At 28.1% G+C, this 24492-nt stretch overlaps 2 protein-coding genes across 9 annotated transcripts in view; one reads left to right on the top strand and one right to left on the bottom strand.

Annotated features, from left to right (window-relative positions):
* The window catches only part of LOC149893772 (LIM zinc-binding domain-containing Nebulette-like), a 320034-nt gene that overhangs the window by 86093 nt on the left and 209449 nt on the right, over positions 1-24492 (top strand). The gene's annotated exons all lie outside the window — the stretch shown is intronic.
* LOC149893777 (uncharacterized) lies at positions 10400-18388 on the bottom strand. Of its 8 annotated transcripts, XR_016449075.1 has the most exons (16): positions 17886-18363; positions 14981-17574; positions 14717-14883; positions 14440-14601; positions 13971-14220; positions 13543-13710; positions 13208-13386; positions 12735-12891; positions 12519-12625; positions 12196-12343; positions 11377-11447; positions 11230-11263; positions 11081-11104; positions 10890-10960; positions 10617-10702; positions 10400-10523 (listed from the first exon to the last, which is right to left on the bottom strand). XR_016449075.1 is itself a non-coding variant. In XM_090076379.1 (14 exons), exons 2-13 carry the CDS (start codon positions 15075-15077, stop codon positions 10913-10915), a joined length of 1578 nt encoding a protein of 525 aa, XP_089932505.1. In that variant the 5' UTR covers positions 15078-17574; positions 17886-18367; the 3' UTR covers positions 10400-10523; positions 10890-10912. The 8 variants fall into 8 exon arrangements, 4 of the variants coding, with proteins under 4 accessions (XP_089932505.1, XP_089932506.1, XP_089932504.1 ...); XR_016449074.1 differs by lacking the exon at positions 11230-11263 and having other exon boundaries at positions 17886-18367; XR_016449077.1 differs by lacking the exon at positions 12196-12343 and having other exon boundaries at positions 17886-18364.

Raw genomic sequence — 24492 nt, forward strand, 5'->3', positions numbered from 1 at the left:
GAGTTGTTATGTATTTGTAAGTTTTTTCAAACAACTTACAAATACTTACTTCCAAAAACTCAATCGAAAGTAGATTCATTTTATTTAAGAAATTTTATTCTCCAAAAGAACAACTAAATTTTTATTAAAAACAACTTTAAGATTTTAAAATTGAAGAGTTTTGTGTTAAAAACTCAAAAAACTGCTCATCACAACTTCCACAAAAAATGACTTTAGATATTTACACTTCTATTGTTTAAGGTCATTTTACATCTACTGAAAAAAGAAAAGGAATAATGAAGAACTTGTCTAGATTTATTATGCAAAGTTGGAGTGCTTTGATTGTAATTGTAATTTAAATTTGCATGCAAATTTAACCACGGTTACAATATTATAGGAGTGTGCGCTCCAAAGACCATGATGTACACAGATTTTCCCCTGTTGTTGTTTAATCATGAAAAGATTGCAGGTTAAAAAAAAAAATCAAAGAGTTGGTTTTAATCATGCTCATTTGAAAACCATTTTAAAAGCTGAGATCAATAAATCAAAACTCATCAATTTTTAAACAAAATCAAAGTTCCCACTTTTTTTAAAATTCAATCTTGTCAAGTCCTCGACACTAAAAACTTTGACAACCTCTGTTATTGTAACACATACATACGGGAAAATTTTTATCATGAATTTCTTTTTTTTTTTATGAACTTTTTTTAAAAAAAGCTAAACAGCTTAAAAATTTAGCACTTTAAAGGTTAGAAAGTTAATTTACCAGACATCAATTACAAATAAAAAAGCATTATGAGAATTTCTTCCTTTGAGGTAACTTTATTATAAAACTCTGCTTTTATACTAAAGAAATATTTCGAGGTTTCTTTAGTATAAGAGTACAAACTAATGCCAGATTTCCAGCATGAAATTTTCACCACTACAAAAAAATGAACGAAATCATCTTAATTTTAGAGAAGCAAGAAGAGAGTTGCAGAGAAAAATGTTTTGATATTTTTCAATATACATAGCGTATATACACTCTGTATTTTGTTTTATAAGTAAAACGAAAATATTTTTTGATGCGCCATTTTTCTTTTTGAGCCGAGGAAATAATACTCATGGCCAGGGGCGATTTTACGGGGGTGTGTGGGGGGGTGTTACACCCCCCTAGCAATTGTAAAATCAAACTTAAAGTCGGTATTTTTTTGAAAAAAAGTTATAGTCGGTAAATTTCATGGATTATTTTTCAACATGATTTTTATAGAATTTAAAAACAACAAGTTTTTTGAGTATTTTTAAAATCTGCTTATATACGATAGTCGCGATATAATTACCTTTTACAGTGGCGATATCTATTTTTAGGATAGGATTTTTGAGTCGGTATTTTTAACATATTTCACCCCCCCTCGTATTTTTCCTAGAATCGCCCCTGCTCATGGCCCACACAACACTTTTTAAAAGGAGGGGGCTACGTTTCACTAATGCTACCAGACAAAGTCAAGAAAATCTGCGTATGTTAAAGGTCTAAATGACGCAAATTACTTTTCTCCAATGGAGAATTGAAGAACATTAGCCAAAATCTTGATTTACAATTTTTACAAATTCATTAAATGATCAAAGTTTTAAAGTTTTGAAAAACGTGTGTGAAGAAGTTCTGAGAAATTTATTTAAAGTTATAAATAATTTTTGAAAACGACGATTGAATAAATGGTGGACTTAGGCTGAGGTTATTTTATTTACCTAAAAGAGTTGTATTTGTAAGTTATTTCAATCAAATTAAAAATAATTTCCAAAAAACTCCATCAAAAGTAGTTAAAAGTTAATAAAAATTTTCTTCTCCAAAAGAACAATAAAATTTTTATTAACTTTTAAAAAAAAGTTAAAGATTTTAAAGTTGAAATAAGAGCTTTGTGTTAAAAGCTAAAAAACTCATTTCAAACTCATCTCAATTTTGCTAAAAATGACTTTATATTTACACTTTTATCATTTACATTAAAAATTTTTTTTTTAACTCATTTTTTTAAAATAATAGATTTTTCACAGAAATTATTGTTTACGGGTTTACTTTTTTTAATTTTTTTTACGTTACATTTTTTTCAAGAAAAAAATGCGGATCGTTTTGTCAGTTCACTTTGTTAGCCTCGTTTTAATTTATAATATTTTCTATTTTGTGAGTTTTTGTTTTCAGTGCCAGTTTTATTTTATTTTGTTAAATTGTTGGAAAATGTTTACTTGTTATATGTTTATATTTGACGAAGGAAAAAAACTTTATTTTTCATATGAACTTGATATTGCAAACTTTAACTGAAATGTTCGCCGTATGGTTTGACATGAAAAGAATTGTATTTATGAAGTCACTCTTTTATTGGATTCCTTCATTAAAAATAGTTTTTCATGTGACAAAAGCTCATCAGCCATTTTTTTAAATTGATTCAAAAACGTTTTGAGTTTTTACCTGATGGTAGAAACCGAAAAAAATACGCAAAAGATTCAATCAAAAACTGAAAAAATAATGAAGACAAAATTTTGAAAACGAAAAGAAATTTGTTAATTTTCATTGATTTTTTTTTTCTACTAATAATCCTGATCTTACTTTTTACAAATGAAGTTTGAATGTTAAAGGTACTACGTTAATTACTCAAGTATTTATTCAAATCGTTATATTATTCAAATCGTTACAAAAAAGCCTTTTTTTAAAGCGTCACACAGTGGAAAATAAAGGTTTCGAACCAAAAAACTTTTTTGTTACTAAAAAAAGAGATTTGAAATTTTGCACAAATGTAAAGTAGTATATGACGCTTCTAATGAAATACTTTTAGTAAGAATTTTTTGTAATACAATATTAAAAATAAATAAATAAACTTCAAAAACTTCAAAATTGGCAGTTTGTTAATTTACGCTTTAACATAATACTTTATAAATGTATGAAAATACCTTAAAATTATTAGAAACGACGAAAAATACATAAAATGCTTGCCTACTAATTATAGAAATATTTAAAACAGTTTCTTAATAAAAATTATTAAATAGTTGTTTTTATGAAGTAATGTATAGGTATATTAAAGGTACCATATCATAACTGCATAAGGACTTTCAGTTCCTGAAATCAGTTCGTTGACTTTCAAAAGCTGCAGAGTATCTTCATCAAGTTCTTGCACATTTTTGTTATACGGTTTTCTAATGCTGGTGATGTACGGATTGGAAGTGTACAGAAGAGTATGAAATACATCCTCATTTGTATCTGATCGAGAACATTTTCTGACCGATAAGAAGTACTGCGAAATGCTTTATGATATTTTCTCCGTGAAGTAAGATTTTGTGTACTGAAGATGGCATATAGTACCATCCATAATGGGTCACATTGATTCGGGCAGTTTCTACAGCATAACTACCAAAACTTTTAGCTCCTCACGAAAACGTTCCTACACCAAGATCTTTTTCTCTTGCTTTAGCCGTTTGTTTTTTTTTCACTTGTGGCTGCCCATGTTTGGAAAGAAAGGTTGTAAGAAATATGTTGTATCATTTCCATACAACGAATCCAGGCATGTAATGTAGACAATCCGTATTGATACGAATTTTAAATTTTCAGGTCTACAAGCCACTTTGGTCAAATCTTTCATTTGCCGTGGAGTAGCTCCACACATTGTACATGTAGACCCAGAAGGAGTATCCGTTAATGCCTGAGCAACTTTTCCATCGATCATTGTTAGAAAAAGTTCATGTTTTACTTGTACACTTTTACCATTTTTATTAATTATAGACGGCCGTAAAGAGTTTATTTGGCTCATTATTTCATCTACAATGGCTTTAGTTTTCTCGGGAGTCTCTTTGCAAAATTCTATGCATATAGGTTGACAAAAACGAACAGATGAAGGTGCCAGATTTTGCCAAACAGCTGCGCCAGTTACTTTATCAATTAGTTTGATAGGCACCGAAGAACCAATAAACAAATTTGCATCAGAATCAAGTTCAGGTTCCTCTGGAAGTTTCTGCTTGTATTGGCTTTGGCCAGAGGAACCATCACAGCCCCATTTACTATATAAGTAGATGTTTGAGTTCAATACTGTACACGGAATCTATGGTCAAAATTCTAGCTATAGTTTGATCCAATAAATCTTGCAGTTTCAGAACTTTCGCATGTGTGTTCGTAATTTCTATTTAAGATATGTATTAAAGATGTGCTCGAATCCATATTTCTTAGGTACCAAGGAATTTTTTCTTTTTTTGCTGGATTCTGACGAATCTACATAAGACACGCACGGTCTTCCGCGTTTTTCAAAAGAAGTAGATGGCGTGGAGTCGGTAATGCCTCTTATGAGTTAGGTAAAGATACACAAAATTCAGAATCCAATCACTGTTCTTTGATAAAAAAAAGCTTCCTTTTTCCGTGACGCCTGTATCCATCGTTTATTAAACGACGGAATAATGTGTCTTTGAATATCACTAATGATGAAACACAAGTTGTCCTCAGAAAGTTGATAATTTTCTTTTAAAATTGTTGACAGTGCCTCAACTGTCTTTCCTCCATCAATATAGGAAAGCAATAATTTACGTTTCAAACACTTAAAAGTTGTCATTTTAACAAGTCACAAAAGTAATGTACGTAATATTCAATAGTCAAACGTGTCGGTTTAATTTCCACTGTGAATATGTTATACTAATATAAATGTTTCAACTCTTTATATATTGGCAGTGTGCATACACCACAAAATGAGTGCAAAAATACAAGAATGCCATGGTATCAATAAAAAATTGATAATAAATTAAGAAACATATACCAAGCTATTGTTATAAATGAACAAAATTTGAAACCGCGATAAAAAGCGGTTTTCTGTTTTTTTTTACTTTTATCACTTTTTTCTCGATAACTTCGGAAACCCCAAGTTTCTGCAACTCATTCTTTTACATGTTTTAAATAAACACCTAGGCTACAATATTTTATCAAATGTAAAGCGTGGGGAAGCGTGGGTAATTGCCAAAAGTCTCAGTGAACTTGAAGAATATTATTTTTTTTCATTTATTTTATTGTTCAAATAATTACTTCTAAACTGAACCATTTAAGTAAAAAAGTATAATTTTCTTAAAATCTCCATAAGATGAGCTTTTCAAAAATGTATAATACTTTATATTTATTCCTAGAAAGTTTTATATAAAATCAACTTTTAAAGTGATGAAGCGAACAGGTTTGAATTGAACATCCACAAAAGTAATAAACAGTTGGGTTTCAAAACTTTTTTTTTACATAAAATTATGTGAAATTCCTTCATTATAGTAATGATTGACTATTAAACTATTAAATAAAATTGAAATATAATGATAGTAGCGACATTAGTAAAAAACATTTATGATATGCTGTTGCTCTACAATTTTCCACTGTGCGCCACCCAGCAGAGTTAAGAGGCTCGATATAAATACTGAGTTGTATTTACATTTGATTACTAATTTAGCTTTTACTTCGCAAAAGATCAAAAAAAATTTCATGTTTTGAACCAAAAATAAATAAAAATTAAATGGTTTTTAATTATAATAAAATCTTTTTTTTTATGAAGTCATTATTTATACTTCCAACCAAATTATGTCTCGGCACCAAACCATGTGATTTGCGTGAAGTGATGGCCAAAAGAGATCTGGATTACATTGTTGTACATATTCTAAATTTTTTCAAGTTTCAGAAATGAAATTGTTCATTCCAAAATGAATTTTAGTTTGCTGCAGTTTTTATGCAAACAAAAGTTTAAACGTTTCTAACAGTAGGTAATAAGTAAATAAATAGGTAAAGTTAATGCATGAAATAATTTATTGTAAACTTATATATAATAGCAGTATATAAAACATTGTATGTGTTAACGGCGCTTAGGAACATCTACTAAGACCTTTCAACACATCTTCAGAGACATTTTTTTGCTTTATTATCAGAATACATTTCCAAAAATGTAAATGAATCACTTTTTTATTGGGGGTAAACGTAATATTAAATAGTTTAATGCGTAATGAGAATTAAGAAAATAAAAAATTTACAATGGGAGGTGAAGAGTAAACGGACGTGGAAAAAGCCCAAATAATTGCTAAGCGTTAAGAAAAATTTCCCATCTAAATAAAAATGGAGCGTACGAAAAGGTAAAAAACTAGTGTTTTTAAATAATCATTAGCATTGGACACTAGAACAATGGTATACGTCACGTGGTCGGATGAAAGCAATTTTTCACTGATATCAAGAGGCCAAATGAGAGTGCCCCCCCCTCCCATGGTTTTAACAGACTCAATCCCAAATACACCCAAAGAACTGTCAAACATATACATAGCGTTCCTCTTAAACAAAAGTATAGTGTTCCTCTGCCCTGTTTGCTACTAAAGACGGAAATTAAAAGAGTTTTGATCAACTACATGTCTCTACAATAATAAAAACTCTCTGAAAGAATTGCATAACGTATTGAAATGGTACTTAAAAAAAAGGTCAGATGACTAAGTATTAAATAATTTTTTTTTTGAATAATCTTATCGCTCTTTGGTTTTGAATTTCTTTTATGAGCATAATTTTTGATTAAATCATTTTTTAAGAAAAGAACTTTTGTTCAAGCGGATTTTTCTAATGGAATTGCAACCTCCTCCAATGATTTTCAGCAACGTTAACCTATTTAATATTTCTTCATGCAGTTTTTGAACTGCTAGTTTTTAACATGAAAAATTTCCTTCATGCAAAAAGAACCTTTTTGAATTTATGTTTTAACAACATTTTCTTCCGAAATTTTACAAAGTAACTAAACCAGGAGAGAGCATTAAGTGAAATGAAGTTTTAATTTTTTTTAGTTCTTCAGTTTGTCAGCTTTCTGGCAAGGAGTCGTACATTTTGTGCAAGATATTTCACAAATACAACAACCAAAAATACTTTGATTTCTAGTTGGGATGAGAATCCTAATACTAGAAAAAGTGACTCTCCAGCCAGTAAGACATTTGAACGGCGCTACTTTTGAGTTTCGCAAAACTTTTTCAAACCATTAAATTAGTCAAAATGGGAACTTCAATACTACAAAGAGTGTAAAAAGGAGTTTAAAGAACAAAAAAACAAATAATCAAATGAACAAACAATCAAAAGGGCAGAGTTCCAATTTAAATTGGTGAAAATCAATTTTTTGACCCTCTTGTTAGAAAAGGCTTTCTGACAGTCCTTTTGAGATTTAAAAAACATTTCCAAATCATAAAAAATAAATTCTTATAACACTGCAATCATTAAAAAATGACTTCTGTCAAAAAGAATTTTTATGTCTCCAACGTCAAAATCAGGTCTTTCCGATAGCTTCTTGGTAGTCACGAACTGGATTATCTTATACTTCTTAATGTATATTCTTCCTCTTTCGTTCATTTTAGTGTTATAAATATAATGACAACAGTAGAAGTAAAAAAAAAAAAATAGCACAGCTCTTGTTCATGTCTAGTTTTAAAATGCACTAGCTTTTGTCTACACCTAAGGTCCGCATAGCAGACTTAAAACTACCGCCAAGAAAACAGCAACAACAACAGCTTCAAAAGAAACCTACGGGGGGCGTTTTATTTGATAAAATTTTAAATTCAAAATTGATATCGATGCAGTTTTAAAATTACGAACTAAAAAAATGCAGCTTTGATGAGAAAGCCCCAAAACAAGATTTAGAAAAATTAAAACTTAAACAAAACAAAACTTAAAAAAAAAAGACCAATGCACGTTCAGAAGAACATAGATGGTTACATGCAATGTTAAGAAGTAGATGTAGAATGCCGGTTTTAGATCATATATCGTTCTTAGATCACGCGAGAACTTTATAAACAACCCAACAGTCCGATTTCTAAATTCTTCAAAAAATGAAATTGGAAGAATCAGTAAAAGTATACTTTCAAAAATAGACTCTGATATCAAACATATACTTGCTCTCAACCAATGGATATGCACTCACAATGCTACTGATTGGTTTAAGAGTATTACTGAAAAACACCTTTATAAGTTTCTTATTTTGACATAAATTAATGAAAAACTTCTAAACGACGTCATTAGTGATTATTAAATGCGCAAGATAATCTTTGCTCTTCAATAATGAACAAGTTTGGTTAAAAAAGAAAAGCGGTTTTTTTGATGTTACCATGGGCGCTTTCGACTGGGCTGAGGTTTGTGAACTTGTTGGTATTTTCCTCCTTTCCAACTATCGCTACATTACAACCAGGCTGATTTTGGATTATATCGAGACGACAGTTTAGCTGTATTTAAAAACACCAATTTAGCTGTACAGAAAAACAACATTAAATTGCCGGACTCTTACCACAACCTCGATGTGGCAAAAATAACAAGAAAATTTAAAGCAACAGGTAATAATATTGCAGCAAGGATAACGAAGAGATCATCTAAAAAAACATAAAATTCTGCAAAATTAATATTAACAAATGATCAAAATAATTGCAACCATGGGACAAAAATGTAATTTCTATAAAATATTCATTCATAACAATAAACTAAATTGAAATATTTAAATGCAGGTTTTTGAAGTATCGTGGTTAAGAAATAGGCAGCCCGAATTGCATTTTGCTTTCTGGAAACGAGAGTCGAACTAAGAATGTATTTGCACAATATAAAAAAAACAATATTATTATTTCTTTATTAATATTAAAATGAGATTAATACACAACAATAATATGAAAATTACTATAAAATTACGTATGATAATGTTAAAATCACGATAAAATTAAAATTTGATGCACCAGAATAACCATTTACAGTGCCATAGACCTCAGTTATAATAAACTTTGGTTTAGGATTTGACAGAAAATTAAAGTTCTATGCATTATTATATTTTTTTGATCTCGCAGCGCCCCAGCGGTATTTTATGCAGGATGCATCAAAAGAAACTACAACTTGTTTTTTAAATAGGTATTGAATTGAATGAAGAAAAACATTCGCTTTAAAATGAATATTTTTGGGACATTCTGATCCCGCAAATCTGCGTTTTTGTTTATTTGCAGAATCGCTTATTTACATAATCGTTTATTTACAAAATAGATTTTGTCGGTCATCATTAAGCTTGAAATGAAGTTCATGAGTTGCTATGAAGTTGCCATGTTCAATAAGTTTTAAAACTACTCCAAGTGCAAATGGAGGTCCCCAGAACTTTGGTTTTGGAGCAGTTGACTTTTCTACAGAAAGAGGTGCAGAACCTCTTTCAAAATTCGCCGAAGAGTCAGAAAAATGCAATGGTGTGTGTGTGCGTATATATCTATACATACATATAAATATATATGTATAAATATACATATATACACCTGAGTATTATGCGCATCCCTAAAGTTTATGTGATTTTCAAAACACTGTAGCATTATTGGATTTTATTATTGGGTGAGTATTTATACAGATTAAATATATCTGTTATTTGAATTAATATGCATAAAAGTCAACTCACCAAAGCACAAATAGTTTTTAAAATTGTTTGCATTAAAGTGAACCTAAACAACATAAAAGCTGATGAAATATGCACTAAAAGTTTTTCTAGAAAACAATAAAATATATAGTTTTTTTTATAAGTTTGCAATCGAAGTTAACTTAAAATTATTTTAAAATATGTAAAACTTTAAATAAGTTTAGTTGTTTACATTTTAGTATTAATTTTTAATTTTACAAAATCTGATGTGATAAAAGTCAAATATTTCATGCATTATTCTTAGTTGTCCTGAAATAGAGAATAATAATTTTTAAAAGTAAATTGAAGTGTTAAAATTACTAAAACTGATGATGCAAAGTAACGCATTTTTTAAGCGTATGAGAAATCTGAATTAAATAAGAAAAAACAAAAGAAATTAGGCATAAAATTCGGAAAAAAATACCCTTCAAAATGTTTTTGAATAATGAAAACAATATCATTTGAACAGTTTACAGTGATCAAAAGATTCAGAACAACTGTGTGTTCTCAAAAGTCAAAGTTCAATCATTTCAAAATAATTTGCTTACAACTACACTCTAAAAAAAAATCCGTTGAATACAACGAATTGGGTAACAGATCAATCCGTCGCTATTGCACCAACGGCTTTTCCGTTAGGTTAACGGATTAAAGTTTTAACGGATTGAAGTCCGTTGATATTTTTCCGACAAAACAATCCTTTTAAATAAAGGAGTTTTTACGTTAGTGCATACGTTATTGTAGGGAATAATCAGTTTAAATCATTCCATTATAATTAAAGATGAATTAAGCTACATAATATTGAAATTTGATAATAAAATAATCCTTACATTTTTTAATACATGGATTATTTCATAAAAATATTCTTAATACACATTGGTTCTTACCATTATAAATGTAATAATTACTATCTGATACAAGCAGTACTAATTATACAAACTAACATGGTTGGGAGAAATATAGTGCTCAATTTGTTAGCAAGCTTCAAAAACTCTTTAACTGGACATTGAAAACTAACCAAATATTTATAATAATGTAATTCAGTACACAAACTTTTAATTACAATCAAAATAGTTTTTTTAAAAATATATTTTTAAATATATTTCCATGTTTCACGCTTCAATTCCAGCAACGTGTTGTCAATTCCTAAAGGTAAATATAACATAAAATACAATAAAGAAAATATGGAACCTAAATGATATAAATAGTATGAAATGAAAATAAAATTTTACTAATTACCTTTAAGAAATATATTCATTGCTAATTCTTTATTTTTAAATTGATAATAGAAATTTTTTTATTTTATAAATTTCTGATACCATTTTCTAAAGATAAAGTTCAATGCAACAACTAAATAATATCTTTAACAAAAATGTGTAACAAAAGATAATCTTATCTGATAACTAAAAGGTTCTATAATTTCCACATACTTCAAAACCTGTCAGGAACAAAATAAAAAAAAGGTCTTAAACTTAAATAACGATAAATTAAAACAAAAATAAATAAGCTCACCAAAAGAGTTGCAAATAACAATATCAGAAGTTCAATTTGATACCACATCCCTCGTGTCTAAGTAGCAAATTCTAAACAAATATAAACAAGACATACATAAACTTAGTTGTACCTAACCTAAATAAATATCCCCATCAAAAGAAATGCAAATTACAATCTAATTTTTAATTTTACAACTAATTTAAACTTACAGCGTGATATTGCATGCCATGTGTCTAAAATAGCAAATTATAAGAATATAAACAAGCCATATAAATAAAATTGTGTAAATGACCATTTAGTTTATACTAAAACTGTGTGACTACAAAAAAGCTAGCAAATTAAACTTATTGCAACAAACCTTTTATCTACGATGTAAATGTGATTTAAAGATCCTGTAAACAAAAAATATTGTTAACAACTCATTTTTTAAAATATTTATCTGATGTAACTGACAAATTTATTTAAAAAAAAAAGTATAATAACAAGGAACAAATAACTGTAATACTTGAACATGATTAAACCATTGTAAGTTGATGTCCATGTAAGTCCTTAACTTGCTTAAACTACATATTAAAGCTAAAAACATATAAAATTATAATACAAATATAAAAAACACATCTATTTATTTTTTTATTGTTATATGATTATAGAAAAAACAATTCAAAACTTTATTATTTTTTATGCAATTAACTTAAATATGCTGACAGATAAAACTCTAACAAACAAGATTTTAAAAATAATTTATCAAAAGAATATCTTTCTCAATAAAACGAGCTGCGTGTCATCACACACTTATAAAACTATAACTATTATTATGGCCATTAATTTGTTAGTCATTGATTGACTTAGTTAACAGTGATAACAAGTTATTTTCCAGGTTAAAAATGAAGTGTAAAAGTTTTTAAAATATATAAATGTTTTGTCATCTAAAAATTTATTAAAATTATTGATGATTTTGTAAGACCTTTTTCCTATAGCCATATGGACAAGAATAAAAATAATATTAAATCTCAAATATCTGGAAAATCAAGATAGTTAGAGTAAAGCTATAAAATACAAACAAATTTACACTCTAAAAAACATTTTCAAAAAATATTGTTTTTCAAGACACCTAAATATTATAGGTCATGGGATGTGTTAAAAAAAAATTAGCCACATGACTATGTGGTATATTTTATTAAATTAGCAAGCAGTTCAATAACACATTTAGGCTTTTTTCCATAGTCAAGATCATAATAAGCTTGAATAAACTGCCAAAAATAATTGGAAATCGGATTGTATTGAATGTTAAAACACCAGTAAAGTTTGAGCATTCGATCTATACCTTCCATTATAGATTGGCCCGCATTGATTATTTTTTTTTCGTATGCAATTTTTATTGATAAAATTTTTTCGCCTTCTTGTCCTTGTATTAACAGTACAGGATATGGGTTATCAAGATTTTCTGCAAAATATGAGATTGCATCACCTACCTAAATAATAAAATACTATTTTTAATCCTCAACAATAAAATTTATTGTTGAGGATTTAACACCTCACTGCCGTTTCTCTTCTCTCAAAAAATCAGGTATCTGGTGGTTGTTCTTCTTAATTACATTGCATAAAAATTTTTTAGGCAAAAATTTCTTTTATAGAGATGATACTTACATTGCATATCATGATGTGTTCCATTATCTCAGGAGCAGATTTCCTTTGCTTTCCTCCTTGTCGCAGTAAATAGCATAACATTTTGCATGCATTGTACACTCTCCAATCTAGGTAATAAATAATTATTTTTTCATAAAAGTTTTTTTAAAGCATACCATTTTCAACGGTATGCTTAAAAAAATTTTTATGATAAAATTTGAAATACAAAGAGTATACCAATGTTGCTCTGGTTAGGTGCCTTGACTAGATTTGTCAGATAAAGAACTTTCATTTGTCCACAATACTGAAACAGTGGCTGAACGATTTTAGTCAAAAACGTATCCATTACATTCAGCTTACATAAAGGATATTTGGTTGAAAATTCCATATCAATCTAAAAAAGTCAATATTATTTCAAAAAAACTTATCAAATACAAAATGGTTTTTGAAAAAAAAAGCAAGGTGTTATAAAATTTGACAGAGTGTATTCTATTCAATTGATGTCCAAAAGTTTATAATCGAATATAATACAAATCTAATCGTATAGTATAGTAGTATAAGCAAAAGTTATTTCTAAAACTAGACACTGAAAGTGTTACAAGTAAAAAAAACATTTCATGTTATTGTTAAAGATATGTCACACATAAAAAAATAAAAAGTATGTTTAAACATAAAATTTCAAATATATAAAAGCAAATACAGAATATTACCAGTTTGGGAATTAAGGCAAATTTGGGATAATTTGTTATAATAGTAGACAAGATTGGTTTCTCATCTGCAATCCATGTCTGTCGCAAACAAAAGGTAGATTGCGTACATTGTTTTATTTCCTCAACTCTCGACAAGGCAAGATATCTTAGTTTCTCAACATCTTCAATGTTTGAAACACCTTTATAAAAGTGACAGTTTATTTAAAATTTTTCACCATTATATAATATTTTGCAAATGAAATTAAAATTAAATCACAATCTAGAAAAACCACTGCACTGGATTCTATTATTGAAGATTTAGTATACATGTTCATAAACTTAAAATGAAAATAAACCTCCACAAATCATACAATCTGCCAAGTCACGAGGACACCCTTCTTTCAATTGTTTTGAGCACGAGGCTCCTTCTGTTTGTTCTGTAAATGACCCCAAAACAGTAGAATCAGGTATTTTGATTTTATCTGCTTCCCCTTTTTTTGACCATGAATGCTTTTTAGCTGAAGCTAAATGAACATCGTAAATACTTTCTTAATTATTACCATTATAAGAGGTAAATGCATGAATTAAGAACAATTTTATTTATAATTTGTAGTGCCACTTTACTATGAGCTGATTCCTCCATGAAAGTTGGGTGGGGGTAGAAGTTCCTTTAAATATTTGTAATACAACTTTAAATGTTTCATGATGACATTAAAATGAGAAACACAATTGAAAAATAGAAGCCAGTGTTTTTATAATAATACAAATGTTATAAAATACTCACGTAACAATTTTCTCCTAGCATTTTCCAGAGCCCTGTCAAGATACCCATGATAACTTACAGGATCATAAAAAAGGGTGCTTGGCAATCCAAGTGTTTCGCCTAGCAATACTGCAACATTACTTTTTTGAAATTTGTTTGGATAGTTTCCATAAAGACAAACCATTTTGTGCACAACCACTCTAACAATATGTTGTCTTGCATTGCAATTGACATTGAAATTATTTATTTCACTCATATATTGTAAGGTATTCTTTTAACAAAGATAAGGAAATTTTTTTTATTAGGAAAAACATAATAAATTATAGTAAATGTAAAGCAGTAAAATAAAAATAATAAATGCACTACTAATGCAGTTTTTTTTTTCCTGTAATTTAAACAATTACTGTTGACAATACCTATAATTTATAGGACATAGTAGACAATTAATGAAACTTCATAATTTTAAAAATATATTCCGCTACATACTCACCGGATGTTGTGCTAGGTAAGCTTTTAACGTTTTTGAACAAGAAAATGTGTCATCCTGCTTAAGGCTCAACGAGGTTTGATCATTAAACACAAATGCTTTATTGGCATCAACAAAATCATCTTTTATACTTGCAGAACTGCAAACTTCAGGTGTACACGCAATCTGTGTAATGTGGTATTAATATCTTTTTTATACAAAAATAAATTTAAAAATATATAAATGGATTTAAATCATTAAAAACATGTAAATTTTGAATACTTTAAAATAATTTGCTTACCAAGTTATTAGGTACCCATTTCTCATCATTGACAAGCACTGTAATATTTGTGCCACTATCAGAAAAATGTTTCAGAACTTCATAGTCAAAATCATCAATTTCTGTTCCATCACTTTGAAATGCAAATCTTAAATCATTTCCAGACAACAAACCAAATTTACTGGCAACTAAAATAGCAAATGACTACAAGTTTTACAAACTGTCCGTAAAAAAAATTTAAAACAAAACATAAAATGCTATCTATTTATCTAATAATTATTTCACCTTTAGTAACGAAGTCTTCATCTTTCTTCAGCAGAATTAACTTTTTTTTTGATTGATCAACAGACCATATTTTCAAAATTAGAGACATTCTATACATATCATTCAACAATGATATAAATCAAAACAAAAATCATAAATTGTTTTCAAAATTACTTTATATAAACATAACAAGTATTATAAAGCAGTATTTGCTTAAAAAAACAACACCTTCATGTAATAAATATTAAAAAATGAGAAAAAGAGTATTTGTTAAAATGTACAACTCTGTAAGTAATCAAAAATTTAAAGTTATTCTCAATAAGTAATGAATTTAACTATTGACAAAATCATAACTGCTAACAATAACAATTAAAAAATTCTATAGCGTATGCCGACAAACATTTGATCATTTAAGTTAGTAATGTTATAAGGGTGATAATCTTTACAATCATCTGCATTGATAACAATATTTTTAAACAAATTTTCATTTCTTTTTACCACATAAGCATGAAAATGCTCATTGAAATTAACTGTTTCTAGTGGATTCAACACCAAAAAAGTTTTAGGTTTAATATGAACAATGCAGAGCAACTCTCCTAATTGTGGATAACTTTCAACAACATCATGACATAAAATGCAACCTAATTTGATTTCATATGATCCAAAAGTAATTGAATGAGCAACATAAACCTCATCAAATATATTTAAATTCAATGATTCACATATGGTGTTTCCAATTTCTACCTGCAAATTTCCAACAATAACCTTATCACATTTACCAAGCTGCTTATTATCTGAATACAATGACCTACTAAATAAGCAATTAGCAAGTTTCAATTGGTATCGATGCATGACTGAGTAACAGATGTTTTTAAAGTTACGTATAACTGAAGAAAGTTCTTTAGCAAAACGATGTTTTGCCTCAAATCGCATACACCAATATCTACTTAATGGCCCAAACTTAGCCATACACTCTGGGTAATGCAGCATAAAGTGATGCTTTGGGATTAAACTGTTTTCTGGGTAAACTGATTTAAAGTAGTAATGATGCTCTTCGATTAAAAATTCAAGTTGAGTAATAAGACCATCTGTTATTTCAGGAGCAAAAATAATATCCAAACATCCTAATAATAGAACCAAAAGTTTCCAGTGGGGTTCTTCATCTGGAATATATTTGCCTATCATGAGAGGCAAATTCCGTATCAAGCACCATGATTCAGCAGCTTCAATACGTAAATTCTGAAGATTTATTTCTGGTGGTTTGCTATTTTTGTCTGCCAAGGAGTAATTAAAATTATTTATTGCATTATTTATATCTACAAGGGAAATAATTTTTTTGTCTGTAAGAGTCCGTAACACAAGACATATTTCTAACGGCACTACTCCTTCCAACAAATCATGCATACAATCTACAGCACTTTGTTCTATACAGTGAAACCAGTTAAGACAGTTTAAAGAACAACCATGTTTTATGCCAGTTTTGGAAGGATCATAATCAGTTGATTGAGACTCAACTACACACAGATTGTAATCAGCTATTGTTCGTTTTTCAAAAACTATTGACCTATAGGTTTCTTGCAATTCAGATTGAGTACATTTACAAAAACGACAAAAATAGGTGGCACGAAAACTTTCCATAAAACCAAATAAGGAATGTGCTCCTAAATTATCTGCAGAAAAAATGACAATTATTGCATGAATAGTTATTTTCTTTCCATTTACTATAACTTGAACCCCTTGCTCACTTTCTAATTCTTGGAGCTGACATAAAACATTTTTGAAAATGTTATCATATGAATAGCTTGTAATATTGGCATCTAAAGCATACCATATTCCAATCAAATAAATGCTGTCTGTCTTGGACTGATACTCTGGCAAAACATTTCTAACTTGCATGTATAAAGCCTCAAGTTTATGAACAATTGTATGACTTCCTAACACATTAGTTACTTCAAATGCATCAACAAAAAAATGAAGTAAAAATGTTTTTGGATATTTTTGGAGAAAAGGATGACTGTGAAATCTTCGTGTGTCAAAGAAATCTCTAATTCTTGTTGGAATTGAACTAGGACGGTACATTGGAAAAATAATTTTTTCGGATGCAGACTCCATTATCTTTGCAAGAAGCTGATCAATTGGAACAAAATAACATTTATCTTCTACAATTACAGATTGCATTGATTTTAAACCAGCTGAAAATCTTTGTTCTAATCGCATGCCAAGAGGTATTTCTATCGGTTTTATAAAAAAACCATTGTCCACTAACCACTTTTCCCTTTTATGAATTGTATCAATGTTATTTGTTATATTACAAATGTTTTGCATTTTTATTAAAGCTTCATTGATACTTGTATTATCCTGTGTTAAACTTAACTGGATTATCAGATCTTTAAGCAATTGTGAACCAAAAAATGATATGTCATTTACAACTCCAATTATATTTTCCATTATCATTTGTGAGTTACTTAAAGTAATGTTACCTTTTGCAGATAATTCTGAAAAAAATTTCATAATTGAAACTTCCAAGTTAATGGATGTGGTTTGTTCTACATCCTCAATAATGTCATCTGTGTTAATCCTTTGGCTTTCAATTGTTATTTCTTCATCAGTGATATCTAAAAAAAAATTACAGAAAACAATTTATATAAAAGAAAAAATTTATATATATATATATAATTGTATGTATATATATATATATATATATATATATATACATACATATATATATATATATATATGTATATATATATATATATATATATATATATATATATATATATATACGCGCTACTCCACTTTCTCCCCCCCCTAATTTTATGATTGATTCTGATAGAGAATTTTATGCTGATTAAGAATCGTATAAAAACATGGGTCTCAAAATCAACGGAAAGTGCTCTAATCTGATGTCGAAAGTACAAAAATATACCACAAATCGCTAATATTCGCCATCTTGAAAAGTGATTTTTTTTTGTTTAAAAGTTATCCTTTCAAAGTATCAACAGCCTGGTTTTTATTTTTTATATAAAAGATTTCGAATAAAAGAACAAAGAACCGGTGCGTTAAGTTTCATAATCAGGTGTATTGACCGCATTTTTTTTCTCTTACCAGGTAATGAAATTCAATGGCATTTACTCTTATCGCGTCAATTTGCTTCAACTGGATTCTTAGTTTGTTAGCTTGAGTGTCTTTTAAAACTTTTGTCAAATAAGTTGAAAAATTCTTTCATTGATTATATTTTACAATTCACTTTAAAACAAGATAAAAATTTTTTAATTATAAAAATAATTCTTTAAAACTATTGACTTTCTTTTAAAACTTCAAGTTAACCCCCCGTGAATTCATTTTCATTATGTTTGTCATATAAAAAGGAGTGCTTCAGAATAGTTTTTCTGCTTCTTCATTTATCTACATATCATGGCTCTTCGAAGACCAACAATAGACGTTTTTGACTCACTTTTTTTGACAGAAATAGGAGCAAAATTCAAATACGATATCGAAGCTACAATTCACTGGTGCAGAACTTATGGTTTACTCGCTGAAAGCATGAATTGTAGTGTATGTAACGTGCCCTGCACACAGCAAACAAAGAATGGGTCAGTTGATCAAGTTATTTGGAGATGTCCAGTCAAGCGCTGCAAAAGAACCTTTAACATTAGAAAAGGCAGCTTCTTTGAGAAATCTCACCTACAATTGTGGCAAATATTGGGCTTAACTTACGCTTGGAGTAGAAGTGCAGGTAAGAGCCGGGGATTATCAATAAGTGATTTAAGGCAAGAGTTAAATATCGGAAACGACAGCACCATTGTTGATTGGAATCAATTTTGCAGAGACATTTGCGTCTCATATTTCCTCAATAACCCTGATCCAATAGGCGGTCCAGGGTGCATTGTTGAAATAGATGAATCTGTTTTTTGTCGAAGAAAATATCAAGTTGGTAGAATAATCCCGCAGCAGTGGATATTTGGTGGGTATGAACCTGCAACGAAGAAAGGCTTTTTGATTCCTGTCCAGAACCGCGATGCTGCAACATTAATTCCTATCATACATCAATGGATACTTCCTGGCTCTATTGTCTGGAGTGACATGTGGAGAGCATATAATGATTTGCAAGCTCCAGCATATTTACATGGTACCGTTAACCACACCCTCAACTTTGTAGATCCACAGACAGGTGTAACAACAAATCACGTGGAAGCTATGTGGTGTCGAGCAAAAGCAAAATTCAAATCAATGATGGGGCCAACTAATCGCGAAATGGTAGCTGATTATTTATCCGAGTTTATGTGGATGCAGAGATTTTCCGAACACCGGTTTTTTCACTTTTGGGATCAAGTTTTAACAGCATATCCTGTTTGACATCCTGTGTGCATCAAACGTAACATACATTATAATTCATGCCTAAGGTTGTGTAAATCAAAAAACGGCTATTTTCATAGCCACACAAAATTATTAAGAACATTTTTTGCAAAGAACATTAAGAAAGCCCTTTTTTATTACTCCATGAAAGTTTGTCTTTCCAATTAATTTTTTTCTTTAATAACAAAAAAAAAAAAATAACCGAAAAAATAATCGTAAATTCTGTTACAAAACTAAATTTCATAAGAAGGAATCGCAATTTCGCAAGAGCGACACGTTTTATAACTTTATAACTCGATCGTCTGCCTGATAGCTCTGGAAAGAACTTACGCGTCTATATTAGCCATTCCAGACGATTTTTTTATAATTCAAATAAACATATACAATGATTCTTACGTCGCGAAAATAAAAATAAAAAACGTCATAAAATATGCGAAGGAATATAGATATATATATACATAATTTCTGTATACAAATCCTTAGAATCTATTCTTCAAAAAAACATAAATAAATACTTGTTATAAAAAGAGAAAAGAAAATAAAAAGAAAATTTCGTGTTTTTTGTCAAACGTCAGATGTTTTTCGTTGAGCCGTGGAATCGCTATCTATATTAAACCAGAAAAAATTCCTTATAGTAAAAACCAGGCTGGCAATGTTTTGCGGTTAAAAACAATATCAACCGTAAAGTTAGTGAATTCAAGATGGCGAATATTAGCGATTTGTGGTATATTTTTGTACTTTCGACATCAGATTAGAGCACTTTCCGTTGATTTTGAGACCCATGTTTTTATACGATTCTTAATCAGCATAAAATTCTCTATCAGAATCAATCATAAAATTAGGGGGGGGGGGGGGAGAAAGTGGAGTAGCGCCGAAAACTCTACTGCATTTATCAAAAGTGCATTTGACTTCTGAACCTCTCGAAGTCAATCCATGTAAATTTCGAAAATGAGAAAAAAGGACATGTAATGAAGAAAAATACAATCTACAGAGGAAGCACTTCATAATTTCTTTCGGTAACCTTTTTAAAAAAAAATTTTTTTTTTTTCAACGTATTTTATTATTTAATCCGTTGAATTAATGGAATTTCGAAGATTACGTAATTTGTTAACTTTACTCCGTTAATTTTGTTGTTTTTGGAAACGAATTACTTCGTTAAGTTAACGGAGACACGCAGTCCGTTACTTTTTCTAACGGATTGTTTTTAGAGTGTATAGATATATATATATAGATATATAGATATAGATATATAGATATAGATATATAGATATATATATATAGATATATATATATAGATATATATATATATAGATATATATATATATAGATATATATATATATAGATATAGATATATATAGATATATATATATAGATATATATATAGATATATATATAGATATATATATATATATATATATATATATATATATATATATATATATATATATATATATATATATATATATATATATATATATATATATATATATATATATATATATATATATATATTAGAACCGTCCTGAGGCAGCCGCTCCAGGCCTCGCGCTTAGCAAGGTCTCCTAAGCACGGCTGTACCGAACGACAAAGACGTGGGGGGGGGGGGGGGAAATGGAAAAAGCGAAATGTACCGACAAGATCTTTTTTTTTTTTTTTTTTTTAGAAGCCAAATTTCAGTTTTAACCGACAGAAGCCATAATTCGTTAAATAAGGGGGCCAATCAGAGTTGCTGTCCCAGGCGGCGTGTCGGCTCTTGGCGGCCCTGCCTATAATAAATTGAAGAATAAACTTTATTGTTATTATTATAGATTATTTTATAAAACACTCAGTTCCTTTATAAACCTACAAGAAAATAACAATTTTGTGTTTTGCATCTACACACTACCTTTTTAGACAGTAAGAGCGCCTTAAATAACGACTTTCAAGAAGGCCTCGCAAAAATGTTATTCTCAAGGCCTCGCGTTTTCTAAGGACGGCTCTGATATATATATATATATATATATATATATATATATATATATATATATATATATATATATATATATATATATATATATATATATATACATTTATTTAAGTTGTTAATACCGTATAAACTAAAAAAACACAAATTTGCATTACAAAACCACTTAAACATGTTAACAAAAAAATATATATATTAAATTGATAAGCGTCTGACGTAATAAAATAATATTGCGCTTTTCACAATGGAATGAAGTAATTTATTTTAAAGTTTAAAGCGTGGTATGATGTGGCAAGATAATGAATGGCCCATATCATAACCACATCTATTTTAGCATGTGTTTATTTAAAGAGTATACCGCATTAAGTGGGATAATTATGTGGACCGCATTATGTGTTTCACACGTGGGCCACACTCATCATCAGTTTATATATCGATAAACATCTAGAATATAGTTTCACGCTTTAAATCCACTTATAAGCACTATGGCCACATGTGGCCCACATATACCTTTCTTGTCGGGATCTTTGTATAACTTACTTTTTCCGTTCCCATTCCTTCTCGTTGCACCCTAAAATAGTCGTTATTACTCTCTATTCCATAAAATGCTATTGCTTCAACTACTTTGCCGTCTCCTCCTAGCTGCAGATTATTGGGCTTAATAGGAGCAATACCAATATCAATATCTTCATGTATATTTACTAATTCATTTTTTACTTTATCACCGGTCTCAAGCTCGTAAATCCTGTTTGTTGTCGTAATTTAAAAATTACATTTTACCGAACATACAATGCTATAAAGAATGACAGTTGATAAACAGAGAAAAACAACAAGTAAAAACACTTTTGATATTTTAATGATTTTATCTTACGAAGGTTTATTTTAAATAATCTTTCATGTTTTTTTGTTTAGAAGAAAGTTTTATCAACTATTTTCAGGTTAAAAAATCTTATTTAATAATAAACTCGGGTTTTATAAAGAAATCGTCGAAACTATAGAAAATATTACCGTAAAAAAATTACAGGACTTTTACAGCAGAATTGCGGGTTGCTATAGCTATAATATATAACTCTAGAGAGTTATATATTATAGCTATAGCAACCCGCAATTCTGCTGTAAAAGTCCTGAAGATTTTTTTAAAAAGAAGATTTTTTTAAAAAGAAGATTTTTTTAAAAAGAAGATTTTTTTGAAAAGAAGATTTTTTTGAAAAGAAGATTTTTTTGAAAAGAAGATTTTTTTAAAAAGAAGATTTTTTTGAAAAGAAGATTTTTTTAAAAAGAAGATTTTTTTAAAAAGAAGATTTTTAGTTAAAAAGAAGATTTTTTTAAAAAGAAGATTTTTTTAAAAAGAAGATTTTTTTAAAAAGAAGATTTTTTTAAAAAGAAGATTTTTTTAAAAAGAAGATTTTTTTAAAAAGAAGATTTTTTTAAAAAGAAGATTTTTTTAAAAAGAAGATTTTTAGTTAAAAAGAAGATTTTTTTAAAAAGAAGATTTTTAGTTAAAAAGAAGATTTTTTTAAAAAGAAGATTTTTTTAAAAAGAAGATTTTTTTAAAAAGAAGATTTTTTTAAAAAGAAGATTTTTTTAAAAAGAAGATTTTTTTAAAAAGAAGATTTTTTTAAAAAAGAAGATTTTTTTAAAAAGAAGATTTTTTTAAAAAGAAGATTTTTTTGAAAAGAAGATTTTTTTAAAAAGAAGATTTTTTTAAAAAGAAGATTTTTTTAAAAAGAAGATTTTTTTGAAAAGAAGATTTTTTTGAAAAGAAGATTTTTTTGAAAAGAAGATTTTTTTAAAAAGAAGATTTTTTTGAAAAGAAGATTTTTTTAAAAAGAAGATTTTTTTAAAAAGAAGATTTTTAGTTAAAAAGAAGATTTTTTTAAAAAGAAGATTTTTTTAAAAAGAAGATTTTTTTAAAAAGAAGATTTTTTTAAAAAGAAGATTTTTTTAAAAAGAAGATTTTTTTAAAAAGAAGATTTTTTTAAAAAGAAGATTTTTTTAAAAAGAAGATTTTTTTAAAAAGAAGATTTTTAGTTAAAAAGAAGATTTTTTTAAAAAGAAGATTTTTTTAAAAAAGAAGATTTTTTTAAAAAGAAGATTTTTTTGAAAAGAAGATTTTTTTAAAAAAGAAGATTTTTTTAAAAAGAAGATTTTTTTGAAAAGAAGATTTTTTTAAAAAAGAAGATTTTTTTAAAAAGAAGATTTTTTTGAAAAGAAGATTTTTTTGAAAAGAAGATTTTTTTAAAAAGAAGATTTTTTTAAAAAGAAGATTTTTTTAAAAAGAAGATTTTTTTGAAAAGAAGATTTTTTTGAAAAGAAGATTTTTTTAAAAAGAAGATTTTTTTAAAAAGAAGATTTTTAGTTAAAAAGAAGATTTTTTTAAAAAGAAGATTTTTTTTAAAAAAGAAGATTTTTAGTTAAAAAGAAGATTTTTTTGAATAAATTTTAAAATACGGGGGTCAAGAAGAAGTTATTTAACAACTTCTTCCAAATTAACTTTCATCATTTTAGTAAAGAAGAGGGAAGCATCAACTATATGAAAGTTAAAAAGAAAATTTGATAAGGATGTTAAAAGAAATAGAGAATCATCGGAAGAAGGTGCTCGATCAAAAAGGCACATGAAAATATTTTAAGAGATGATTAAAAAAATTCTTTTGTAAGTTTACTTTGTAGTTGAATTTATTCCATTACAACAATCTAATTCTTATTTTCTTTTTCTCATAATAAAAAGAAAACTAAATCAACTTTTGGGTTTTATATAGAAAAAAATTTCTTTCTATATAAAACCCAAGTTGTCATTAGTTGACAAGTTGTGTAAGTGAGTGCTCTCTCCACAGTAATATTTTTGCTTTTCTTTTTCTCTTTAACTTCTCGTTATCTCGAGCAGTTTAGTTTGGAAGTGAAAAAATTTTGATTGGTTTTAATAAGAGAACGTTCTTTTGATTTTAAATCAATGCATACATGCATCAAAAAATTTTGCTAATGCAAGAAGCTAAAATAAAATGCTTTATGTAAATGATGCACATTGCAACTTCTATTTTATATATGCACTATTGCACATAGGAAACTTATATTTCGTTTAAGAATTTCAGTCTAAGAATTCTTACAATTATTTTTGTTGTTCCATTTGATTACTTTGCGTTTCGTACGTTTCATCTCCAGATATGCAACTTCGAAACACAAACTTCTCGAAGTGAGTCACGTGCACTTGTTTCA

The sequence above is a fragment of the Hydra viridissima genome, unplaced genomic scaffold (assembly GCF_058129835.1).
Source record: "Hydra viridissima isolate aposymbiotic clone 2 unplaced genomic scaffold, HvirCarnegie_v1 scaffold_1, whole genome shotgun sequence".
Taxonomy (NCBI): Eukaryota; Metazoa; Cnidaria; class Hydrozoa; order Anthoathecata; family Hydridae; genus Hydra; species Hydra viridissima.